Source organism: Opisthocomus hoazin, chromosome 8 (assembly GCF_030867145.1).
Source record: "Opisthocomus hoazin isolate bOpiHoa1 chromosome 8, bOpiHoa1.hap1, whole genome shotgun sequence".
Taxonomy (NCBI): Eukaryota; Metazoa; Chordata; class Aves; order Opisthocomiformes; family Opisthocomidae; genus Opisthocomus; species Opisthocomus hoazin.
Window position 1 is genome coordinate 13,183,991 of NC_134421.1, and position 22,420 is coordinate 13,206,410.

Below are 22,420 nucleotides of genomic sequence, written 5' to 3' on the forward strand. Positions count from 1 at the left end.
TCTTGTTTGGATGGGCTGCGCACCTTCCGGACGGCTCGCTTGGCGTCTGCAGCTTCCCGTTGGGGCTTTGGAAGCGAGCGGTTAGCAAGCTGCTGCTGAGATCTAGTTATACCCAAAAAAGAAGAGAGAGGGGACCAGATTTTCCTGAATGTTTTGATCAGTGGTAGTCCCAGTGACTCTGTTGGCCTTACTCCTCATTTTTTTTCACTGTAGTGATAGAGAGCTTGATCTGGTACATTATTTTTATGGTAGGATTTAAAAAAACAAAAAGCAGATGAGTTGGCAAATACAAAAAAAAGTCCTGCCATCTTTGATCTTTATTGTGCTGACGATAAAATTGGTATGAGTTTTGCCTTGTCTGAAACGTGTTTCCTATGGACTTCATCTGGTTAAGCATATTCTGCTAAATCAGTGGTCAGGTTAAAGTCATTTATCACTGTCCCTTGGCGTTTTCGTTAAACTTTCTCTTAAGAATGAGAGGATGATGCTTTTTTGTCTTTAGAAAGAACCGAAACCAAGGAAATGCTGTGACACCCAAGTCCAAATTTTCAAATCGCAATGCTGTATGTTAAATCTAAAATCGCCATGTTTTATGCAGTCATGAATTTCTGTTGAGTTCCTTGTGGCACGTCTGCGTTCAAAGCATGACCTTGGTAGGGGTTACTTCATCCTGCAAAGCGCTTGGGCTCCCCGGTCCCACCAGCCAGCTCCAGCGGTGAGGGGCAGTGGGACCGTGCTCCAGCCCTTGGCCCGCAGCCCTGGTGGCTGTGCCTCTCTCCCCAGACCTGCAGGGTTTGCTCTGTGTTAAGACCGGCAAAGCTCAAAGTGTTGGAGCGATTTAAGAAATAATAATAATAAGGTCGCAAGGATAGCTTACAAAAAATGAACACTTGTCCTGGGACTGTTGCATGAATTATATTTGTATTATTTCATGTTTTTATCAACTCTATCGATATAGATTCTTTTTCCTGGCTCTGAATGATTTTCACTGTCTTCCCTTTCCCTGGCAAACAGCACGAGCTTTTCTTTGGCATTCTTCTTTATCTTCTCCCCCCACAAAAGATGAAAGAAAAGCAGAAGGCTTTGATAGATTTATTCCTGTAAATCTATGAAAGATGCTACTAAAAATCTCTGGATGGCTGAGATACCTGTGAGGATTGAGTTAAGAACCTTGGTTGACGTGGTCAGCAAAGGTCTCTGTGTGTCTGGTGGTTTTCCTAAAGCCCCAGCTCTCGGGACGCTGGGTTTTCTTGAGAACTTTTCCTCTGACATACAGGAAAATGTAATTTCTGGTTTTCTTGTTTGAAGAGATAAGTTTAACATGACTAGAGCAGAGTGTGTGCTGAAAGCTGTGGAAATAAAGCAGCAAATGAAATAACTCCGATTTTACTCATAAAAATGTATGTATTTTTAAGCCAATTTGGGGATTTTTTGACATTTGGATTTCCCGATAATAAAATGTTTAAAAATATCTTTGAGACTGTTAAACAGTTCTACTAAGCTACTTTATAACATTTCACTGCCCTTGCATATTTGCTCTGTATGATTTGAAACGTCTGTATGTTGTATTTTATTTTTTTTTCCTTTCCTTTGACTCTCCCAGGTAGACTGTGCAGTTCTCGGAGCTCTTTAATGAAAAAGCATGCTTTCCTCCTCACGATTTTCTTTTTACTATTTTTTTTTTTTAAAACAAGGCGTGGTTTTAAGAATCGAAATGTTAGACATCTGGATTTATTGAAGTCCACAGTGCTGGGTGAAGGGAGTGGTTTTTTTAAGAGCATTTAATTTTCACCTCTGCATAGCGGAGTTGTCTCTGAAACGCACCCGAGGAGCAGAGCGCGCGCCCTTCTGCTACCAAGGCCAAGTCGTCCGCCTGCCTTTAAATAAGCCACCATGAAGCTCGCATTTTCCATTTTCACTGTTTCTTCTGAGAATTGGTTTATTGATAAACCTGCTGGGCGTTGCTCCTTACGTAGCTTAGTGCTTCTCAAGGTGCTTTCCACCTTGAAACTTTGTTACTGAAACAAGCCTCCATGGCATCACCAGTTTTACAGAGGGATAAACTGGGGCATGCATAGGTGTACGGGCTTGTTGGAGGCCAGGGAGGCATCCGTGGCAGACTGTGACTGGAGGTGGGAGTCTGTCTCCCAGCTGATTTTGGAGGTGTGCTATGGGGGTTTCAACTTGCTGTAGAAGATCCTTGGACCTGGACAAGGCATGGGTTCCCCGTGGGAGCAAAGCTCCTCTTCCCACTCGTTGCTCCCTGTGCAGTATGCTCCTCTGGATATCTCTCATTCTTCATCATGATGAGTGTTTTTGGCTCGTAGTCAGGGCTGATTTGGGACCATCAGTGGTGTAAATAAGGGGCAGTACCCCCAGTCTCGGTGTACGTACGCTGGGGTGAAGCCACTTTGTGTGGCGTCAAGCTAGAACGTTGCTTCTTTAATGCACCTTCACTGGATCTATGTGTTAAAGGGTTTACTGGGTGCATCGTTCACGCTGCGTGCTCTCGGTGGTTGTGGCAGTGAGCCTTGTGTTGCTGGCCTCATCCAGGAAGCGTCTCGCACCCTGCTTTACCCTGCTGCCGACTCTTTCACTCCTTACAGAGAAGGAGATTTGGGCTGAGGAGTTAGGACCTCTGAGCTCTCGTTTCGTCGCAGGTACCGGTATCTCTGCTTCTGTTCAAGGCAGCAGATTTGAAGCATTACACCTTAATTGTGTAAACTAAAAGAGGCCTCACCATACCCTCCCGAGTCGCGGAGGGCTGAGAAAATTAATGCCCTAATATTAGTTAATTGCTTTGAAGATCTATATTGAAAATAAAGTTCTAAGTATCTTGGTAAATATTGTTTCCTTTATTACAGCAATGTATCTCATTTTATTGGCGTCATCGGCAGTAGCATTTAGTCAGCCTGTGGTGATAAAGCACCGCACAAACCCCGCTCCCCGGGCTGCGGCGCAGGGCTGGTTGGCGCTGAAGGCTCCTCAAAGCCAGAGGATGCTCACCGGCACGCGCGGCTACGCAAGCGCGCCCGGGCCGCCCTCGCCTGCGTGCTGCAAAGAACCGAGCCCGTTTCCGCGCCTGCCACCGCAGCCTGCAAACCACAGCACCTACAGATGTCACGTACGTCCCTCCGCGGGACGAAGGAGGTCGCTCCGTTCTCACGGGCTGCGGTCGCTGCCGAAGCGAGGAGGGTCCAGCCCGGCTCGACGGCGGTGCTGGTTTCACCGCTCTCGGCTGGCAGCGGTGCGGCTGTGCCGTCAACCCCTGCGCTGTTCCCCCGCCGATTCCCGGCTGTAGGCTACGCCGTGTGGAGACTTGGTCAGCAGCCAAAATAAACCAACGGAGGGAATAAAGAGCGGGTGTTGGCACACGCACAGACGTGCCGGTGGGGAGCTGTCGCTGGAACAGGATTTCCACGGGCGGCCAGTCTGTTGGTGTTTGCCACCAGCCGAGCCCCGGCACAGCAGGCATTTTGCGTGCCTACAGGAGTCACCTTCCATACTCAAACATCCCCGGTCCGCTCAGCTTAGCGGCGGCTTTTCCAGCATGTCCCACAGGCCTTTGCATTTCATATCCAAACAGGATATTAGCCAAATAAGTAGTTATTATTAGCCAAGTACCTTGCACCTGGGCTGCAGGGTGGTGGGGCACCATGGGGCTGTGAGTTCTGGGGGAAGCGTGGTGGCTTAGGCGCTTGCAGGAGCCTGCGTGGCGGACACAGTGTGCTGCATGAGCCGGGGCTTGCCAGGGCCTGAAGGCTCCACGATCAGTGTGATGAACCGCCCTTATCCAGCTGAGAGGTGACAAAAATGTGGTTGTTTCCACCCAGTCTAGGTTCATCTTTAATAATGTATTTCTTGTCTTTGGACAAGATGATGTCCTCTTGCTGAAGACTTGCATGTTCTGCCTGCCCCCAAGAGGTGTAATCTTTCTCTGTGTTAGTATTAAATATTTTGAAGGTCTCTCCTTGCTTTACTCCAGAGACATAGCTTGGTCAGTATGCTTTTAAGGCATCTAAATTAAGGTTTGCTGCATAGTTAGAACTAGGTGCAAACTGGTGTTTGCTTCTACAGAGATCTCCTCGGATATTGCTGCCATGCACACCAGTCACTTACTATTAACTCGTAAGAGGATGGTAGATCACATGAATGTTACTGCACACTTAGCTGTCAGTTCGTTCCCCAAAAGCATGCAGAGTGGCTTCTTGTGAGGATTATTTGCCATCATTTATCTTTTTATTGTTTTCCTTCTTTATAGCTGCTTGCATTAATCTTGTATGTCTTGCCGATAAACCACAGTTCACGAGCTCCTTATCTCTCTTGTCTACATCATACTGGTCTGTGCTGACTCTTGAGTTATGTGTCTAAGGACATTTTAATCATACTTCCACTCGCACATGAAAGCCATTGCTTCATCCTGCATATTTCCCATGATTCTGAAGTCATCCCAAAAATATTTTATGATTTTTCTCTTTAGAGTTGCAAGCGCTGTCTCTGGCAGTTTTGTTTTTCTTTCCCTCCACCATGATGCGCAGACCTCAGAACGTATTTTGCCATGCTGCTGGACTTGCACTTTCTGAATCTTAATGATTCACTGTTTTTCTTAAAAACTCCAGTGGGTGGACTTTGCGAGTGGCAGCCTTATGATCGGCCCATAACCAAAACTGAAGGAGAGTTTCCAGTTCTGCTTTCCAGCTCTATCGGAAGAAGAAAATAATGTCTCAGAATTTCCAGTTGTCCCCTTCATTTCATGATCAGGGCAAAGCAAGGTTACTTGGGGATCCTTAAATGAGAATGTTTCAATGTTTACAGGGTTGAATGTAGGGTAAAACCTAAATTCCCAGTGTTTGTAATTTTGAGAACTACTCTCAAAGGCTTTCAGTTTGTCACATCATCATTACTTTTGTCAGGGTTGACATACTCATCTCTCTAAAGCTGGAGACTTTTTTTGTCAATTGACACGGAAGTTGGTTGTGAATGCAAAGTTTCAAGTAGTAGCTGTTGAAGCAGAGGAGGGGGAAGAACCCATGATCATACGAAAAATCAGTACCAGTGACGTGTACAAGCACAGTTGATTTTAGAAACTAAGTAAAAATGTGTTGAATTCCCTAGCTATTTTTAGTGGACAAAGAATACCACCTGAGTGCTGAACAAAGATGAAACTGTCTGAGGAAGGAACTTACAGATATATTAAATAACAATTTTCACATGCAAAAAAAGGAATCCCACCTCTTTTGTCAAAATTCTTTTTCATTAAATGTGATCTTTCAGTTCTCATACTGAAGGCTTTGCCCACTGCACCCGTGTTTGTGGTGAGGTGCATATTTTGGAATAGTGCCGTTACCGTACCATACCCTCCCACTGAAGGAGATGGGGAGAAGGGAGGTTTCTTCCACCTCTGCCACGTTGAGAAACAACTTTCTTACTCAACAAACCATTTTGAGCATCCACTGAATCTGTCGTTAGTCACCTAGAGACATGATTAACATGAGGAATATGGGCCAGAGGAACTGTCTTCATTGCGCAAACTTCATGTCAGAAAAGATGACCCACGTGCAACGTGTCTTGCAAGTGTTGTGTCTGTGTAACATGTATATATAATGGTGCAAGAGAAAATGATAGTTTCCAATTTAAATGAACAGTTTAGCTCTGCCTATGAACAGTCTGTAGTTAGACAGTGTATTTTTGTCCCTGAGTGCACTAAAACTTAGTTTAAAAGACCACAGCAATGAGAGAAATTGCACTGATTTACTTAATATGGTATTTCCTTGCTGATGGGTTGGTGCTCGGTGCGTTATGTTCAGGAGCTGTCAGATGCCTGTACGGCCGCATCCTCAGCAAAGTGCTGTGGCTTAGCCCTCACACGAGAACTGGTGCTTCTGGGAGAAGAGTCGGAGCCTCTTACCTGTTAACTCTGGAGATGACGCGAATGCGTAGATAAACAGGGGGCAGGCATCGTAACTCATTTTTGCATGTTGTCTGTTGGCTCCACCAAGCATCCACCAAGAGGGCTATATGTGGATGTATCCCTGCAGGCGTCTCTCCATACAGCCAAGTCCAACACATATTCAAACTCTTAGCAGCAAGTTAAGAATTACTTTCTTGATTACGTATTTCTGGGCAAATGAGTTCAAAGTAAGTGACAGTTCTCCAGAAGAGTGTACTCTCTGGGAAGTCTGGTGCATGCAAATGCCTACTTTAATTTCACATTGTGTGTGTGTGTATATTTTTATGTATAGATGGATGTATATGAACTCTATTTAATTTCTTAATGAAGCTTATAGATCAGTCTTGGCCTGATGTAGCAGTCCCTGTGGCTAGGGTCAATGGTAGTGTGTTGTCCAGTGATGGCTGGAGGCCATGAATCTACAAATGATTTAAATTGCAGAGTTCTGCCTTTTCACTAGAATAGAATAAAAAAAATTAATTACAAATTTATTTCATTTTCGAACTAGAAATTTGGTCTATTTTTGTTCGTTTTCCTCATGATATGCCGCTGAGATGATGAAAACTTGCTTGTAATTCCTGTAGGTCTTGCAGTGTTGTGCATTGCAATTAACATTTCACGGTGTGCCTTTATGCTACAAAATAGCAGCTCTTGTTGAATCCATGTCTTTTCTAAATATTATGATCTTCATAATTCTCTTATAGTTCCCTATGGTTCCTATTATTGTTAAGAAATATTAAGAAATACAAAACAGGGATCATTTTGTTGTACTTATCCATAGAGAATGCGATTGGAATAAGTGCAACTTTATTTAGTTTAGGAGCTGTAACCACCGACAGCGAGGACTTTCAGGCTGAACCGTGGGGTTGGTTTGCTGCAGTATAAGATGATGTTCCCAGTAAAAGGACTGGGCATCTCTCTGTTGTAAGGATGCTGAGGAATGGGTCCCAAGGATGCTGAGAGCAGGTAGCTGTCATGAGCACAACCGGTGAAAAACGACGTGAAGGTCTGTATGCAAGCAAGACGAGGGAAGAAATGATGTCATGAGCAGGCAGCTGTTCGGGGACTGTACCCGAGTGATAGAAATGGAGTTCATTTTACTGTTGGGAAAAGAGAGTACGATATAGAGTTCACTTTGTATTGGTTTGTTATTTGGGGGTTCTTTTCTGTCTGGCATTATGACTTGAATCAATTTTCAGGATTTATAGTCTATTTCTATGTCCCTCATAGCGTATATTGCTGCTTAGTCAGCTTATCAGTTATGTAATGCTGACCCACTGAAGCCAGGTCTGGAAGTTTCCAAATACTGTTCGATTTCTTTCAGTCTGCTTAAAAGAGAAAAGGCTAAGTAAAATCAGCACGTGAGATGCTGTTACGGCTACCTGCTGATGATCATTATATGTCACTGATTTCAGTTGCTTCTGATATGTTCTAACTGCATTCAGCTTTTTCTAGGGCAGTCACTTCCCCCCAGATTTTTTTTTTTTTTTTTTTTTTTTTTTTAATTTGCACGAAGTTGTCTTGGCCATTTCCAAAACCAAGGCTGTGGGAGAAAAACTGCTCCACAGTTTGTTCCCTGCCTTAGTTTTTGGGCTGGAGTGTTGGGGAAGGGCTGGTGAAGCAGTGCCATGGGGCAGCCAAGGCACCGCTGGGAATGCGGCTCTGTCCCCTCAAGGGCACTCGTGGGAAGGGGTGAGCCCGTGGGGAACAGCATCATGCTTTACTTGAAGCAGAGGATGGATAAGATGTGGTGGTGTCAAAGTCGTGCTAAAGAGCGCACTGAACTAGAAGGATAAAAGAGCGAGCATCTGTTTCTTCAATAACTCCTGTCTGTTCGATGCGCTGAAGAAGGGTCTGCAGTCGAAGTGATCGTATCCCTTTACTCGAGGGTTTTTGCTGTTTGTGGATCTGTGTGTGAATGTCTAGGTGAAAAAGTGGAGGAGATTAATAATGCAGAAGTTCATATTTGAAGATTATGCGGGGTTTGACCTTTAACCACTCCGAGAATAAATGTGCAGCCTTTTCTGTCTGGAAAAAGTAACAGAGGGCATCATTTTCAAAAAATGAATGAGATGTTTTAGGAAGAAAACTCTGTATCTTGATATCATAAAATTCAGAATGTGCAAATGGAGATTCTGCAGGAGTAAAAATCCAGAAGTATTAAACCTCTGTAAAGTAATTTTTAAAAGTCTTTTTCAGTTAAACTGCTAGCCGTGTAATGTGCTTGTGCACCTGAACGCAGTTTGTATTATAACTGGGTGGGGAAGAGGGTGTCCATCAGCTCTGTAAAACCTGAATTATTTGAAATGGGTTCAGCCAGCGAATCTGCAGGGCAAGTGGTCATAAATGTACGCTAGCGACACAGTCTAATGTCTCTTGTAAATTTTTTTCATTGTCTGTAATGATTTTACCATATATATATGTATATAGGTTAACCTTTACTGGTCAGAGCTGATTTATTGCTGTAGGTGTCTATATCAAAGGTTTGGATGGTGAAATACACGCTATTAACGAGCCATTTCTATTTAGTAAGCGAAGTGGAATTTTTGAGGAACGTAAAGGTTACTTTTAGAAAGGACTGTCATCTGGCCGACACCCAGGGTTTCCAGTCTGTGAGATTTTTAGGTGAATATTTGGCTTTAAATAAATGGCAAAGCCGCACTGAAGCACATGCTGAAGGCAGAGGGTTATTCCTTTGCTGAAGGTGGGAGTTGGGTACCTTGGTCCCACGTAGGTCACCTGTTGGTACCTGAGCTCAGGTATTGGCAGGTGAGAACATCCCACCAGCCAGGGATACCCCAAAGGATGCAGCAAACCTGGCTTGGAGAGTGGGATGGAGGGGGCTGTAGGACTCGTCCTGCCCTGGGGTTGTCGACAACTCAGGAGGTCGATGTGGTCTTGTACCATATGCCTTCAAGGGTAGGTGGTTTTTATCGTGCTGTGCTCAGTGCCATCCTTAGCAGGGTGGGAGGGTGCGTAGTAAATGCTTGAGGTGATGGGATATTGCCCTAAAGCCAGTAAATAAAAGCATATGTTTCTAAAACAACTTATTCTTTTAACTTCGTTAAGCGTCGGCTTTCATGGTGAGGGTGGGGTGGCTAATCTGATACTCATCTGTGCAAGCAGTTGAAAAGAACTTCTAATTACTTAACCTTTACTGTGGGCTCTGCACGCTTCAGTTTACCTAAAACTGATTGCTCAGGGGTAAAATCCCGACCTTACAAAGTCAGTAAGAGTTCTGCCAAAGCCGCCTGCGCTTCCCCGCTGAAGCACGGCAACGTGCGGCGGCAGGGCAGTTCTGTTCACCTGTGTGCTGTAGTCCTGGGGGCTTCATCGCAGCCCCGACATGTCCTGTGTTTTCAGCTTTACACCCTACTGACTGCAGATTTAACTCATTTTATTTATTTTATTATTTATTTAGTTCAGTCACACACCCTAGTGTTCTCCCAGAAACCTTTGGGGCAGATGATTTAGTCATTCAAAGTTGAAAGACAGTGATGGTTTTAGCTTCTTTTTAATATTAGGGCAGCATTCTCTGGGACAGAGCCCAGAGCTTTGGCATTTATGGTGGTGAATGGAGTTAAATCCAGCTGGCAGCCGGTCACGAGTGATGTGCCCTAGGGCTCAGTTTTGGGTCCAGTCTTGTTTAACATCTTTATCAATGATCTGGATGAGGGGATTGAGTGCTCCCTCAGTAAGTTTGCAGATGACAGCAAGTTGGGTGGGAGTGTCAATCTGCTCAAGGGTAGGAAGGCTCTGCAGAGGGATCTGGACAGACTGGATTGATGGGCCGAGGCCAATTTTATGAGATGCAACAAGGCCAAGTGCTGGGTCCTCCATTTTGGTCACAACAACCCCATGCAGTGCTACAGGCTTGGGGAGGAGTGGCTGGAAAGCTGCCCAGCGGAAAAGGACCTTGGGGTTTCGGTTGACAGCTGGCTGAATATGAGCCAGTGGTGTGCCCAGGTGGCCAAGAAGGCCAATGGCATCCTGGCTTGTATCAGGAACAGTGTGGCCGGCAGGAGCAGGGAGGTGATCGTGCCCCTGTACTCAGCACTGGTGAAGCTGCATCTTGAGTACTGTGTTCAGTTTTGGGCCCCTCACTACAAGAAAGACATTGAGTTGCTGGAGCTTGTCCAGAGAAGGGCAGTGAGGCTGGTGAGGGTCTGGAGAACAAGTCTTATGAGAAGCAGCTGAGGGAGCTGGGGCTGTTTAGTCTGGAGAAGAGGAGGCTGAGGGGAGACCTTATCACTCTCTACAGCTACCTGAAAGGAGGTTGTAGTGAGGCAGGTGCTGGTCGCTTCTCCCAAGTAACTAGCGATAGGATGAGAGGAAATGCCCTCAAGCTGCGCCAGGGGAGGGTTAGGTTGGGTATTAGGAAAAATTTCTTTACTTGAAGGAGTGGTCAGGCATTGGAACAGGCTACCGAGGAAAGCGGTGGAGTCACCATCCCTGGAGGTGTTCAAAAAATGTGTAGATGTGGCACTTTGGGACATGGTTTAGTAGGCCTGGTGGTGTTGGGTGGATGGTTGGACTTCATGCTCTTAGAGGTCTTTTCCAACCTATGATTCTATGGTTCTATGATTTGTGGAAAGTGACTTACAGAGCAAGCAGCAGGCTCCCAGCTCTGCAGAAAGGGGTGTTATTCTCCCATCAACCAGTCACCCCACCCTTGTAAGGTCAGGTGTTTCACCAGTTTGAATTGCAAACCATCCTTATTCCTGTATGCATGGTTGTGTAAGCTTTTGCATACATAACTGGCTCCCAAGAGCAAGGTGGTGATTGCTCTGTAGACCAGAGGTACCTCATCCCGCTCCCCTTGGTCTCGTTTCCTGCTGCTGCCGCCATGCCCGCCTGTGAAACATGAAGGGTGCAGTTGGTAACTGTGATGGGAATGCCCCGTGCTCAGTCTGAGCACTGGGTGTCTGCTCCGCTGCGCGCTATTCATGGGGTTTGTACAGCCTGATCGTGTTCCAAAGCTAGAGGAGGAATTTTGGCAAACAATTCCTTCTCCTGTAAAAAGCATACTAATCTTTACAAGTATTAATGCAAATGGAGGAGGTGTTTTTTAAGGTATTCAAGATATTCTTGCCAAGTGTGTTGTATAGTATTCAGTGCAACTCCTCAGAAATTTAAGCGCATCGGTGTTTTTGAAATGATGGGTCCAACCCTTGAAGGCATCCGATGCATGGTGCCTATGCCAAAGGAGTGGTGACATATAGTGAAAGCAGTGGAAGAAAAGGGTTATGGATCAAGCACTTTGTACTGCTTTACTATAGCTGCAGTCACTGGTACGGGAGCCTGTTTGGATAGTAGGTCTTGAAAAATGGGGGATTATGTGCTTGCCTGGGGTGACTTGTTTGCAGCTGAAACACTAAGTCTCTTTTCTCAAGAAGTCCAAAACAGTACCATTAGAAGAAACTCACAGCTCATAAAAAAGAGATTTGAGCATAAACCTATCCAGTAGTGCTTAATTACCTGCTGGTATTCTGTGTATGAAATACTGGGCTCGGAGAGATGCCACATCAGCACCGTTGGGCTTTCGGGCCATGCCCACATCAGGGCTGCTGCAGGGGAAGTCGTCTGTCACGGCTGGGCATTTTGGGGGACTGACGGTAATGAATGGAGGCAATCACAGGCTCTGGGAAAGCATATGAAGCTATGAATCACTGAATCCTCCTGGTTTGCTGCTATAAGCTGAGAGGCCTTTTTCTGTAAAATAAAACCTGTTAACGTGTTCTTTGTCATTTTCAGTGACTCAAAGGCTTAGACCTTCTGTGAACTCTCGGTCTAATAGGGGATTATGCCTGTTTCTGGTCAAATCCATCTTTACATGAGTTAGTACTCCTGTGCATGTCCAGAGTCCATGTTTATACCACTGTGCATCCTTTCCACCTTGAGTATGCGCCTGCCATCTTGAGTACTTGCTGGTAGCTGCAGGAGGCGTCTCGCGACTACACTGGGCACGGTCAGATCCACATTTCTCCAAGCTTCCTCACTAGGCCACCCTCCCACCATGTTCATCGTGCTCTTTTCCAGCAAATTCCCCATGACCTCTCAACTTCTTGCTTGTATCGAGACTTTGCAGGCTGCACGTATTATATTTATTTGCATGTAGCAGAGAAGGAACATGATACTGACATTTAAAAATTTTTATTTTCTGCATCTGGATGTCTCCTGTCAAAGAGTGTGAAAGAAAACCTTTCTCCTCCAGATCACTAGGTACAGGGTTGTGTAGCTTAGATCAGGTTATCTCGAGCTGATGGGCAATGGGTGTGAAATAAATGCGCTGTGTCAGCTCTAACATCTCTCTGCCAAAAGAATCACGACTCGAACTGGAACTTTGATGGTCACTGTGACAGTGGAGTAGCATGGCTGAGTGCAGTGTGCTGCTGGGCAATTTTCCTGTTGTGAAGTCAATAACATGCCCCTTCGTGGTCAACAGGGAGAGCAGTGGTAAAAATCACAGGTAGGTGAAGGCAGTCTCCTCGCTAGTGAAAGGGAGGGGGATACAGCCACTGCGTCAGCTGCAGCTCGCCGTGCTGTCAGCACACGTGTTGTCTGTCCGGTCCCTGGATACACGCTGGTCAGCAGTGCCACAAAGACCGCTTCAGGGAGCTGGGAGGCACCTTGGGATAAGCGTGAGGAGATGGATCTCCATTTCTTCTCTTGCTTGTGGACTGGCTTGCTTCATGGTCACTCTTTTTGTCTGAGGTTTTTTTGGCGGTGGTTTTGAGGATTTTGAAGTTTTGCATTTATTTTGGCAGGATGGAGATTTTTTCTCTATGTGCTAGTAAAAATAAATGTGAAGTTGTAACTGGTGATTTGGGAGCTTAGTTTCTATGTTTAGTGGGATCTAATCTTCTGATTCTTCTTTGTTTTGTAACACATAGCCGAAACAATCAAATCCGTCCTGCGTTCCACTTGGTTGTGCACCACTTAACTGCTTGGTACAAGGAGAATATATCCTAATTTCGTTGAATTGTTGCTACTTCTATGCCATTTCAAGCAGCAGTGATTGCCACTCATTATCGTTAGGCTAAAACGATTGCCGTAGAAGGATCCTAATAAAGAGGACGTCCCAATTAAGTAGTATATGTTGTGCTAAGAAACTCTTTACAAGTAAAGATGTCACAGCCGTGTGTTGTAATGTAATTCTATTATCTCGTCTTCTTATAACATCTGCTCTAATATCTCACTGAGGTACTCTCTGCTTTGGATGATGATCATCTGTTCTGGCTTTTGATGAAATCAGATCCAGCTCAGCTGGGATGCTGCCCTGAAAATGATCACGCGTCTTTGGAAAAAACTGCTCTGTGGATACGCAGTTACTAAAATTTCCAACTGCAAGGAGCCAGAGACAAAACTGTTCAGACAAAACCTCCGAACTTGGCCAGAAGAAATAAAAAAAGTTACCCATGCGTGCAGCTCAGGGGATTGTTCTTCGCAGTGGTTCTGGAAGTGAAGTTCCTACTGATGGGAACCCAAAATCTGCGGAGTTTGTACAACTTCTGTTTGTCATTTATCGGTGGTTGCTGCTGTTGATCATTTTTTGGCAGATTTTGTTAGGCTCTCAGTTCTTTCACTTTTAAGCATTATTCATTTGCTGCTCTTCTCATTTTTCCAGGAGAGAAAGGGTGATCTCTTGTGGTTAAACTGCATAACTAGAGGCCTTATGCTCTTTTCCTGGTTTTCTCTGACATTTCTTACGTCACCTTGCATTAGTTACTAAGCTCTCTGGTGCTTTACTTTCGCTTCTTTACTTAATTTCTATGAATTCAATGTGAATATTATTTTACCAGCTTAACGCCAGTGTCTCGAGGCTAAGTGGAAAGCTGGTAATGCTTGCTAATGTCTTTGGGTAGTGGGTGTTAAAGACACACAAGGTAGTGTCCCTTTTGCCTCCCGCATCTGATTCCTGTGCCTGTTTCACCCTTCCTGGTTTGGGCTGCTCTGCCTACTCGGCGGCTCAGATTCTGGAAACTTTATCTCACCACCCAGCTTTCCCAAGCGCTTCGCGTTTTCTCCATGTGAAGCCACTCCCTGTTATTTAACCGGGCTGGAATGTGTGGAAAGAAGACAGTTTGCACTCCTTGCCTTGAATGCTTTCCAGGTCTTCTGTTCACTGAAAGCACTGGCTGATACGATTAGCATTAAGGTTTTCCCCGTAGTCTCGTTTCTGTGAGGAGAAGTCAAGATGTTTTCCATCTGCCTTGCCGGTCAGGTTGATGGGCTGAGCTGAAGAGTCACGGTGCAGGTTGCTTCAAACAACAGAGACCATAGTGTTTCATGCCAAGTTTGAGTTTCTGCGTGGTGTTCTTCACCAGTTCCTGCGTGTTGGTGTTGGGATGCTGAGCTCCTGGTGCTCGTATTCCCACGCCGTGCTTCAAAACCTGGTGCGTACCTGGATGGTGCGTCATCCTCACATGCTCAGGGTTGCCACCGTTGCCAAATGTGGGGTCAGGAGAGTTTGTCTGCATGTTGGAATACCAACCGTGTGGGGTTTGCACCCAGTGAAGTGTATTGCCATTGCAAAGGCAGCTGGCAATACTTTTGTTCCTTTTACTTCTTCTCCGCAGGCCTTTATCTTGTAGATCTCAAGAATGCTCTCTGGTGCTGGGAAATATTTTGGTGCATGAGCTTGTGGAAGAAAAGGGATTTTTTTTTTTATTATTATTATTGGTTGTTTTGCGAGTTCTTCACATGTTTCTTTATGAGAGCAGGAGACTGACTCCAAGACCTTCTAGTCCCATGTTCCTGTGTAAAGAAAAGTCAAAAAATTATGATGATTGAGTGGATTTCCTACTCCTAAACGTAGTCCTCCTAGGTAAGGTCAGCATTTACTTGAGCAACACAATGTGCAACACCACGTTTTGGGGACTGTTCAGGGTTAACTACCATTTTCAGGCTCATTTTGTGCAGCAGTTTGCCCAGTATCTGTCCTGCACACTTAATTTCTATAAACTCTTAGTAGAATTCACCTATTCCTTGCAGTGGGAGTCTAAGCTGTTTTCCAGATATGTACATTTGCTTAAGATGTAATAGATAGATAAAGAGGGAGGTCAAAGATGCTTTGAATTATTTTCTCTTGAAAGTAGGAGCACTTAATTATGGAAAAATAACAAAGGAGCAGCAAAACCTTCATGCTTCTGTCCAGGGTCTAAATTAATATATGTAGAGAAATCTGGCACTCTTTCCAAAGGAACAAATGGTGAAATATGCAAAAAATGTTTTACAGTCTTTACAGTGCTTACATTTTTAGTCAAAACAAATACATTTGTGTTGGGTTTCTGCTAGATGCCTCAGCATGGGTCATTTGAATCACATTGTCCAGTGGGCATTTTTATTAATTTGATGTCACTGGAAATTTGTTTTGGTTTAGACCATGGGATTGGAATACTAAAGGAGAGGGAGGAGGTAAAGAATTCAAAACATGGATGACATTAGGTATTGCAGACGCATGATGTTGGCAGTGCGGACTTCTTGCTTGCCTTGGTCTGTCACTTTGTATACAGATATATATATATATAAACTGAATTAAGTGATAGTTGAGGTATGATTTGGTCTGGGTGAACTTGCTGTGTGCTCAAACAATAGCTTGACTACATGTCTTCACTCATTGAAATACAAATAAAAGGAGGTGTACGGTACTGAAGCATGTTTACAGTAGGTGAGAAGAGGAAGGCTGGAACAGTAACTTGAGAGCTGCAGTAACTGCAACTGCATGTTTACATTCTCTCATTCTCCTTTCTTCCTGACGTGGACTTGCTGTTGAGAATGCTGCTGTAAGTGGCAAAGCTGGTTTTGGACCAAACTACGGGATGTTTGAGGATGCAGCACAGCCTTGCGCAGAAACGTACTGCCCATTCCGATGAAAAGACACTCTGTTTCATTGCTTTCCACATTGTGTAGTCATTCGTGGTGGTATACAAAAGATCACTTGTCTTATTTTTTTGCTGTTTTGCTCTTTGATCTGCCTTTGCATGATGCAAATAGCTGTGCGGTGCCAACAGCCCATGGCCCATGGCAAGCCAGCAGCCTCCTACGCCTGAGAGAAAGTGATGTCCAACTGCTGGTCCTGGAGTATGGGCACCGCAGGACCAGCGCTTCAGCAATCCAGTGTTTTGCAACAGCTGATCTATAAGTAAGTGCAGCTGTCTGTCTAAATAGAGGAAAAGTGGAGGAGGCTTAGGGGTTTTTTTATTCCTCTGTATTTAGGTGAGATTTGGGCTACAAACCCCATATTTCTCGTGCCCTGAAAGCCGAAGAGGTCACACAACTGCTGCTGCACCCAGTGTTGGAGTCGCTCTTGGCCATGAGGTCCTCCAGGCTGTTTTGCTGGGGAGGCACTGAGTAGCAGGGACAAGTTCTGCCAGGGCTGCTGCAGGCACTGAGTTTGGGATGTTTGTGTGATGCACGCACACTTCTTCTGTCATGCTAGAGGGACAGCACAGGCGGCTCTGTGGCCAGCTCTGAAATGAGCGTGCAGGAATGTATGTATATTTGTGCCAAAATCTGCCTTGCAACGGAGGGCTGTGCATCAACCAAGCGCAAGAGGGGGGAGCGTCCATGGGGAAACTGGTACAGAGTTACCGGGTACCCTTGGCTTCGCATGAGTTTGCATGAACTTTTGAAGTAACTGCTTCTTTTATCTTCAGTCTTCACTGTGTCATTTAGTGCAATAGTTCTCTGGTTTTGGATTTTGAAGTCCTTGGGTATTGAGGTCTGGCTTGTGTTTAAGCTGAGCCCAAAGGGCAGGAAAAATGTGGAGTGTATTAATTATACATCGGATTTTCCCTATGATATGGTTTTTTCTCTAGATATTTGGGAGGGGAAGCATTAGGATCCTGTCACTGTGACTGGGGTTTTTTTTTATGTCATCCTGCTGGTTTTAAAATGTATTCTCTGCGTTTCTCTTCAGTCTTTCACCTGCATACTGCGGGGTACCCTGAGGCCAAGGGCAAAGTGAATAAAGCAGTTTTGAGTATGACCCATTCTGGATCTGTCTCTTTTCAGACAAGTCCTGGACAGATCCCTGCCCCAAGAAGGGTACAGATGAGGGGAAGCACCAAAAGAGGTGGCAAAATCCAAATACACGTGAGCACTTTGGTTGTCTCGCCTTGCTCCAGTGGTTCACAGCACTCATAGATGCAACGTATGGTTGCTGTTTGTTGCTGGGTGGCACAGAGCAACCAGGGGCATGTCGAGTGAGTCTGGACCTATATTCATCAGGCAACAACTGACTGCTTAATTTCCACTCCAGTGAATCAGAGGAAAGAAGAGGGATATAATAATGGGCAAAGTGCACAGCGTTGAGTAGCCATGCAGAAGGGCAAGACATTGAACAGTGCCGGTTGACAGAAAAGACAGATACTGCTGTTCATTTCTGAAGATACTGCACAGAAATCTTTGGTATGGAATGACAGACAGCATCAGCAGCGACAGCCAGAAAAGCAAGGGGAAAAAAAGTCCTGTTTTTCAGGCCACTGGCAACTTGAGGTCACAGAATCACAGAATGTTAGGGGCTGGAAGGGACCTCTATGGGTCGTCTATTCCAACCCCCCTGCAAAAGCAGGATCATCTAGAGCAGGCTGCATAGGACCTTGTCCAGGCGGGTCTTGAATATCTCCAGAGAAGGAGACTCCACAACCTCCCTGGACAGCCTGTTCCAGTGCTCCGTCACCCTCAGAGTGAAGAAGTTCTTCCTCATGTTCAGATGGAACTTCCTGTGCCTCAGTTTGTGCCCGTTGCCCCTTGTCCTGTCGCTGGGCACCACTGAAAAGAGTCTGGCCCTATCCTCCTGACACCCACCCTGAGGATACTTGTAGGCGTTTATAAGGTCCCCTCTCAGCCTTCTCTTCTGCAGGCTGAACAAGCCCAGCTCCCTCAGCCTCTCCTCGTAGGAGAGATGCTCCAGTCCCCTCATCATCCTTGTAGCCCTCTGCTGGACTCTCTCCAGTAGCTCCTCGTCTTATTTGAACTGAGGAGCCCAGAACTGGACAGAGTACTCCAGATGGGGCCTCACTAGGGCAGAGTAGAGGGGAAGGAGAACTTCCATCGACCTGCTGACCACACTCCTCTTGATGCATCCCAGGATGCCATTTGCCTTCTTGGCAACCAGGGCACACTGCTGGCTCATGGTCAACCTGTCATCCACCAGGACACCCAGGTCCCTCTCCACAGAGCTGCTCTCCAGCAGGTCCGCCCCAAGCCTGTACTGGTGCATGGTATTGTTCTTCCCTAGGTGCAGGACCAGGCACTTGCCCTTGTTGAGCTTCATCAGGTTCCTCTCTGCCCAACTCTCCAGCCTGTCCAGGTCTCGGCTGAATGGCAGCACAGCCTGCTAGTGTATCCACCACTCCTCCCAATTTTGTGTCATCAGCAAGGTCCTCACTTGTTTGTCAGGTTCAACCCAGGACAGCTGAAGACACAGCTGGAAAAGCAAGCAGATAGTACCAGTCTGCAGAGAATGAAAATGAGAGAGTTGAGCTGTAGCCAAACCAGTGAAAGCTGGTGGTGGCTATTTAAATGTTTCTATTTGTAAAAAAAGATATTTATAATCACAAAATTTTTACCTTTCCCCCCCCCTCTCTTCGATCAGCCGTGCTCTCTTCTTGCAGGGGAGCAATTCTTTGCCATAGTCTTTCATCAGCAAGTTTTAGCTTTATATCAAACACTGATAAAAAGAGAATGGATTTTTCTTCTAAAAAGCGTTTTATTCACTCTTCTTTAATCATTTTTGGGGAAAACAGTCGAAGCTACAAAGTTGGCAGAGTTGCATGCCCAAGCCGTAGAATTCCCTTTCTCCATACTGGTGACAACCAGATCTGATCCAGCAAAATTATGAGAGTTAGAAACAAGCTTCCCTCACCCCACTGGTCACCCGCTGTGGTCAATTATAGTTTTGAAGCTGGCATAGAAGTATCAGATGTTTGGCTATTGCATGCCTGTACTAATCTCCAACCAAACTAAAACCCTTTGGCGTGACGCATCCTATAATTTGCGAAGTTTTTGAACAATGGCGCATTTTGCATTTCATTTGCACTTTTCATCCAAGAACCTAAGAATATGCTTCCTTCACTAAAGAACAGAGTAATTAATCATCAGGGCTATTTGTAAGGAAAAGGCCCGGCTGTGGAGTCATAGACAAAGTAGAGAAGAAAATGTCTGTATCCCACTGCTTTAATCACTCAGAGAAATATCTCCTGTACATACTATGATTTTAAACCTTTTGAACCTTATTTGTCAAGGTATCTTAAAACAGTATTTTTTTTCCGCTCTTCAGGTGTGTTTTCACTGAAAAAGATTTTCTTGTTGACTGTTCATTTTTTTTAAAGATGCCATAAAGCTGTTTGTGTTCTTCTTTTTTTTATAAATATCTTTGTGTATTAGATCAGTTACACATCTGTTTTCTGCAGGGAAGACTCTTCCAATTTTGCTTTAATTTCTATCCATTAAAATTATAAAGAATAATCTAAATAAATGAGTAGGATTTCCAAGACAGAATACTTATTAAAATATGCAGGCAAGCCTGCATTTTAAATCCAGGTGCCATACTTCTGGAGCTCTGTACATCCCCAGAATATAAATGCTCATCAGTACGCCAAGTGTTCCTGCGAGTCAGCCACTGAGCCATGGCAGGACAATTTGGAGAGCTTGTTTGATAAGCCGTTGTCGCTCTTTATCCCTTACCCCTCTGCTTTTAATTCTTTCCTCCCTGTTGCCGTGTCAGATGTCCTGTTCTTTCTCTCCAGGGTGCTTCCTCGCGAGTCGTGTTCCTCACTTGGGAGCTTGCACGCGTGCGTGCAGTTTTACTGTGGTTGTTACAGCCCCGGGGCCGGAGCCGGGGCTGGGATTATGGCTGCTCCTCTATCTCCAGCGTTCCAACGGGCTATTAGGGAATGTGTTCTGGTGTTGCTGTTGCATGCAGAGGGTGATCCTGGTTTAGGTTGCTGTCTTACGGGGACAGTGGACAAGACCTTTGGTCCTAGTATTCCCAATGTATAACCCCGCTTTTCCTTTGGAATGCGTCCAACTCACGGAACCTGCGTCGCCTCCCTCCTCCCAAGGTGGGAAGTTTTTAGGTCCATGCTGCAAATACAACTTTTAGACTAAACTGTTGGTGGGGAGGAGGTGAATGTGAGGAGGGGATCCAGAGCAGTTTGATGGAGCTAGCAAGGTGGCTGAGAAACATTCCCTCTCAGGCGTGTTACCTGGACGTGCGGTGCTCCAGAGCAGTGACGTCTGTGGGGCTGTTTCATAACTGAAGTTAACAGGAGGTATGGTGGATGTTCTGCCCAGGACCTCCAATGTTATACCTATTGGCAGAATTATTGACTGGTAGAGTTAGATGCCATATATTTACTGAGCTGGGAAACGAAGTAAGTTCTTCCCCCTGAAGAAAAACACTCAATGTGTACTTCTTCCTTAATGTATTGTGTAAAGTCTGCTTGGTCCATAAGGGCAAGAACCTCTCCCCTGTGCTTAAAAGGAAGGAATAGTAAAAGCTAATGGAAAAAATACATTTCCTATTCTGGCTTCTTCTCAAATGTAATTGATGCATATCACACAATCTGAGACAAGAAGAAATTTGATCACCATAAAGAGGAACAATTCCCCTGCCTCCAGTGGGTCTTCACCTGTGTGTGTCCCAGCAGGATTGGGAAGGTGATGCTGTGCAGAGTGTGGCCATAGCTGGGTGTTTATAGACCACAGGAAGGGAGGAGAGCTTGCTCTCCAAGCTGAACTTCCATGCATCTGTTACCCAAGGATGGTAATGCAGCGTTTGCCCTTGTAAATAAGTTACAGTTTTTTAGCATGACAGTGATTTTGATTAATAAATGTGTGCTCTCTATCTACTCCTGAGGGTTTAGATGTCATGACAGAAAGTGACTTTTTTACTTGGAATGAATGTGTACATAGATTATTTCATGTCAGTAGCTGTACTCATGCGCTGCCCACAAAAATTCACAGCTGTAAGGGCTTCTGCATAATGGGCTTTTGGAGCCCAAACAGTTCAATTGCCAGGAGTTGCACTTACAAAAGAAATTCAATAAGCCCATCAATGACACTGCGAGCAGCTTGAGCTGCCCATTATTTTGGCAATTGTCAGTGGAATTGCTCTTACAGGAAAATCCTGTAAATATATCATCTGTCTCGTGTATCATTTTAAAGCCAATCTGTAAGAATTCTTTTGCTCAGATACCAATTTCTAATAAGTTTGTGTGGGTTTGGAGTAGTTTCTGGGAGGCTTCTTTGGAACCCTCTTGACCTCCTATTTGGGCAATTCTCTAGTATTTTCTGTAAGAATTATACCTAAGTGGCATCGTAAGTGACTTGAGGATATTCAGAAGTGTTAACGAGGGCCAGTTCTGAGGGCATGAGTCATCTGTGACATTGAGTTGTAGTTATTGATTGTCTTTGTGCTCTGCATGCAGAGTCTTGGAATGTCCCCAAAACGGTGTGGTGGTGGCAACAGGGTCATCCGTACTGGCTGAAATGACATTGGACTTCTTTCTTTTTATCCACTGTAGGTGTTCTCTGCCTGCCGGACAGCTTGAACCTGCACAAAGACCAGCAGAGGTCAAACAAGCCCGGGGAAGTGCAGATGTTCAGCCAGTCAGAGCTGAGGACCATCGAGCAGTCTTTACTTGCTACGCGTGTGGGAAGCATTGCTGAACTCAGTAAGTACAAGGCTATCGATAATGTTTGGGTTTCTTTCCTCAAAGTAAAGTAAAGCAAAGCCAATTGCATTGCCTGGTTGTGCAGAGGAGAGAGGATGGGGCATGTGTAAAGTTGAAGGAGACGTTGGGGCAGATCTAGCCATGTTTAAGCTCCACGGCCAGTTTGGAAGCTGAAGCCATAGGGGGAGAGAAGTCTTGTGCAGTCTCATAGCAGTGCCTGTGACTTGTTTGCATACAGGGCTCTCGTTTTTAAAGGTGAAACATGCTTTATTTCATGTTCCCTATTGTGTTTGAGAGCACCGCACAGCTTGGCCAGACTTGCAAATGTCTGTCATTGGTGTCCTGTCTCATTTCACTGGGATGCCTGTTTTGAGATGGGAAAGTAAAAAGCTGAAGGCTGCAATAAGTGAAGGAAATATTGTCACAAATTTCAAGCAGAGCTAGCTCCCCCTGTGTTAGAGAGGGTCCTTCAGCATGGCTTTCCTTCCTTCTCCAGTTCCAGCAGAGGAAAGAACCACAGCTCAAAACTGCACCAAAGGAATGAATACCTGGAACAGAAATTATTTGCTATTAATCCAATCACTTCTTGAGAAATATGAGAATCTGTGGTATCTGTCAAAATCTGAAGGCTTTTGGTTTCAGCAGAGATAAATTGTAGGAGGCAAATGCCGTGTGAATCTTCATATGACATGGAGATATAGCTACCAAAGTGCCTTTTTAAATTTTGTTGTTAAGAGAGAAGCCTTCCAATCACATGTTTATGGTATAGTTAAGAGATATGAAGTTA

At 45.1% G+C, this 22,420-nt stretch overlaps 1 protein-coding gene across 1 annotated transcript in view; it reads left to right on the plus strand.

The window, feature by feature from the left end:
- The window catches only part of ABTB3 (ankyrin repeat and BTB domain containing 3), a 181,457-nt gene that overhangs the window by 82,144 nt on the left and 76,893 nt on the right, over positions 1 to 22,420 (plus strand). Inside the window, 1 exon segment of the mRNA XM_075428358.1 lies at positions 21,484 to 21,633. Within this exon segment, the coding sequence (XP_075284473.1) occupies positions 21,484 to 21,633 (150 nt within the window).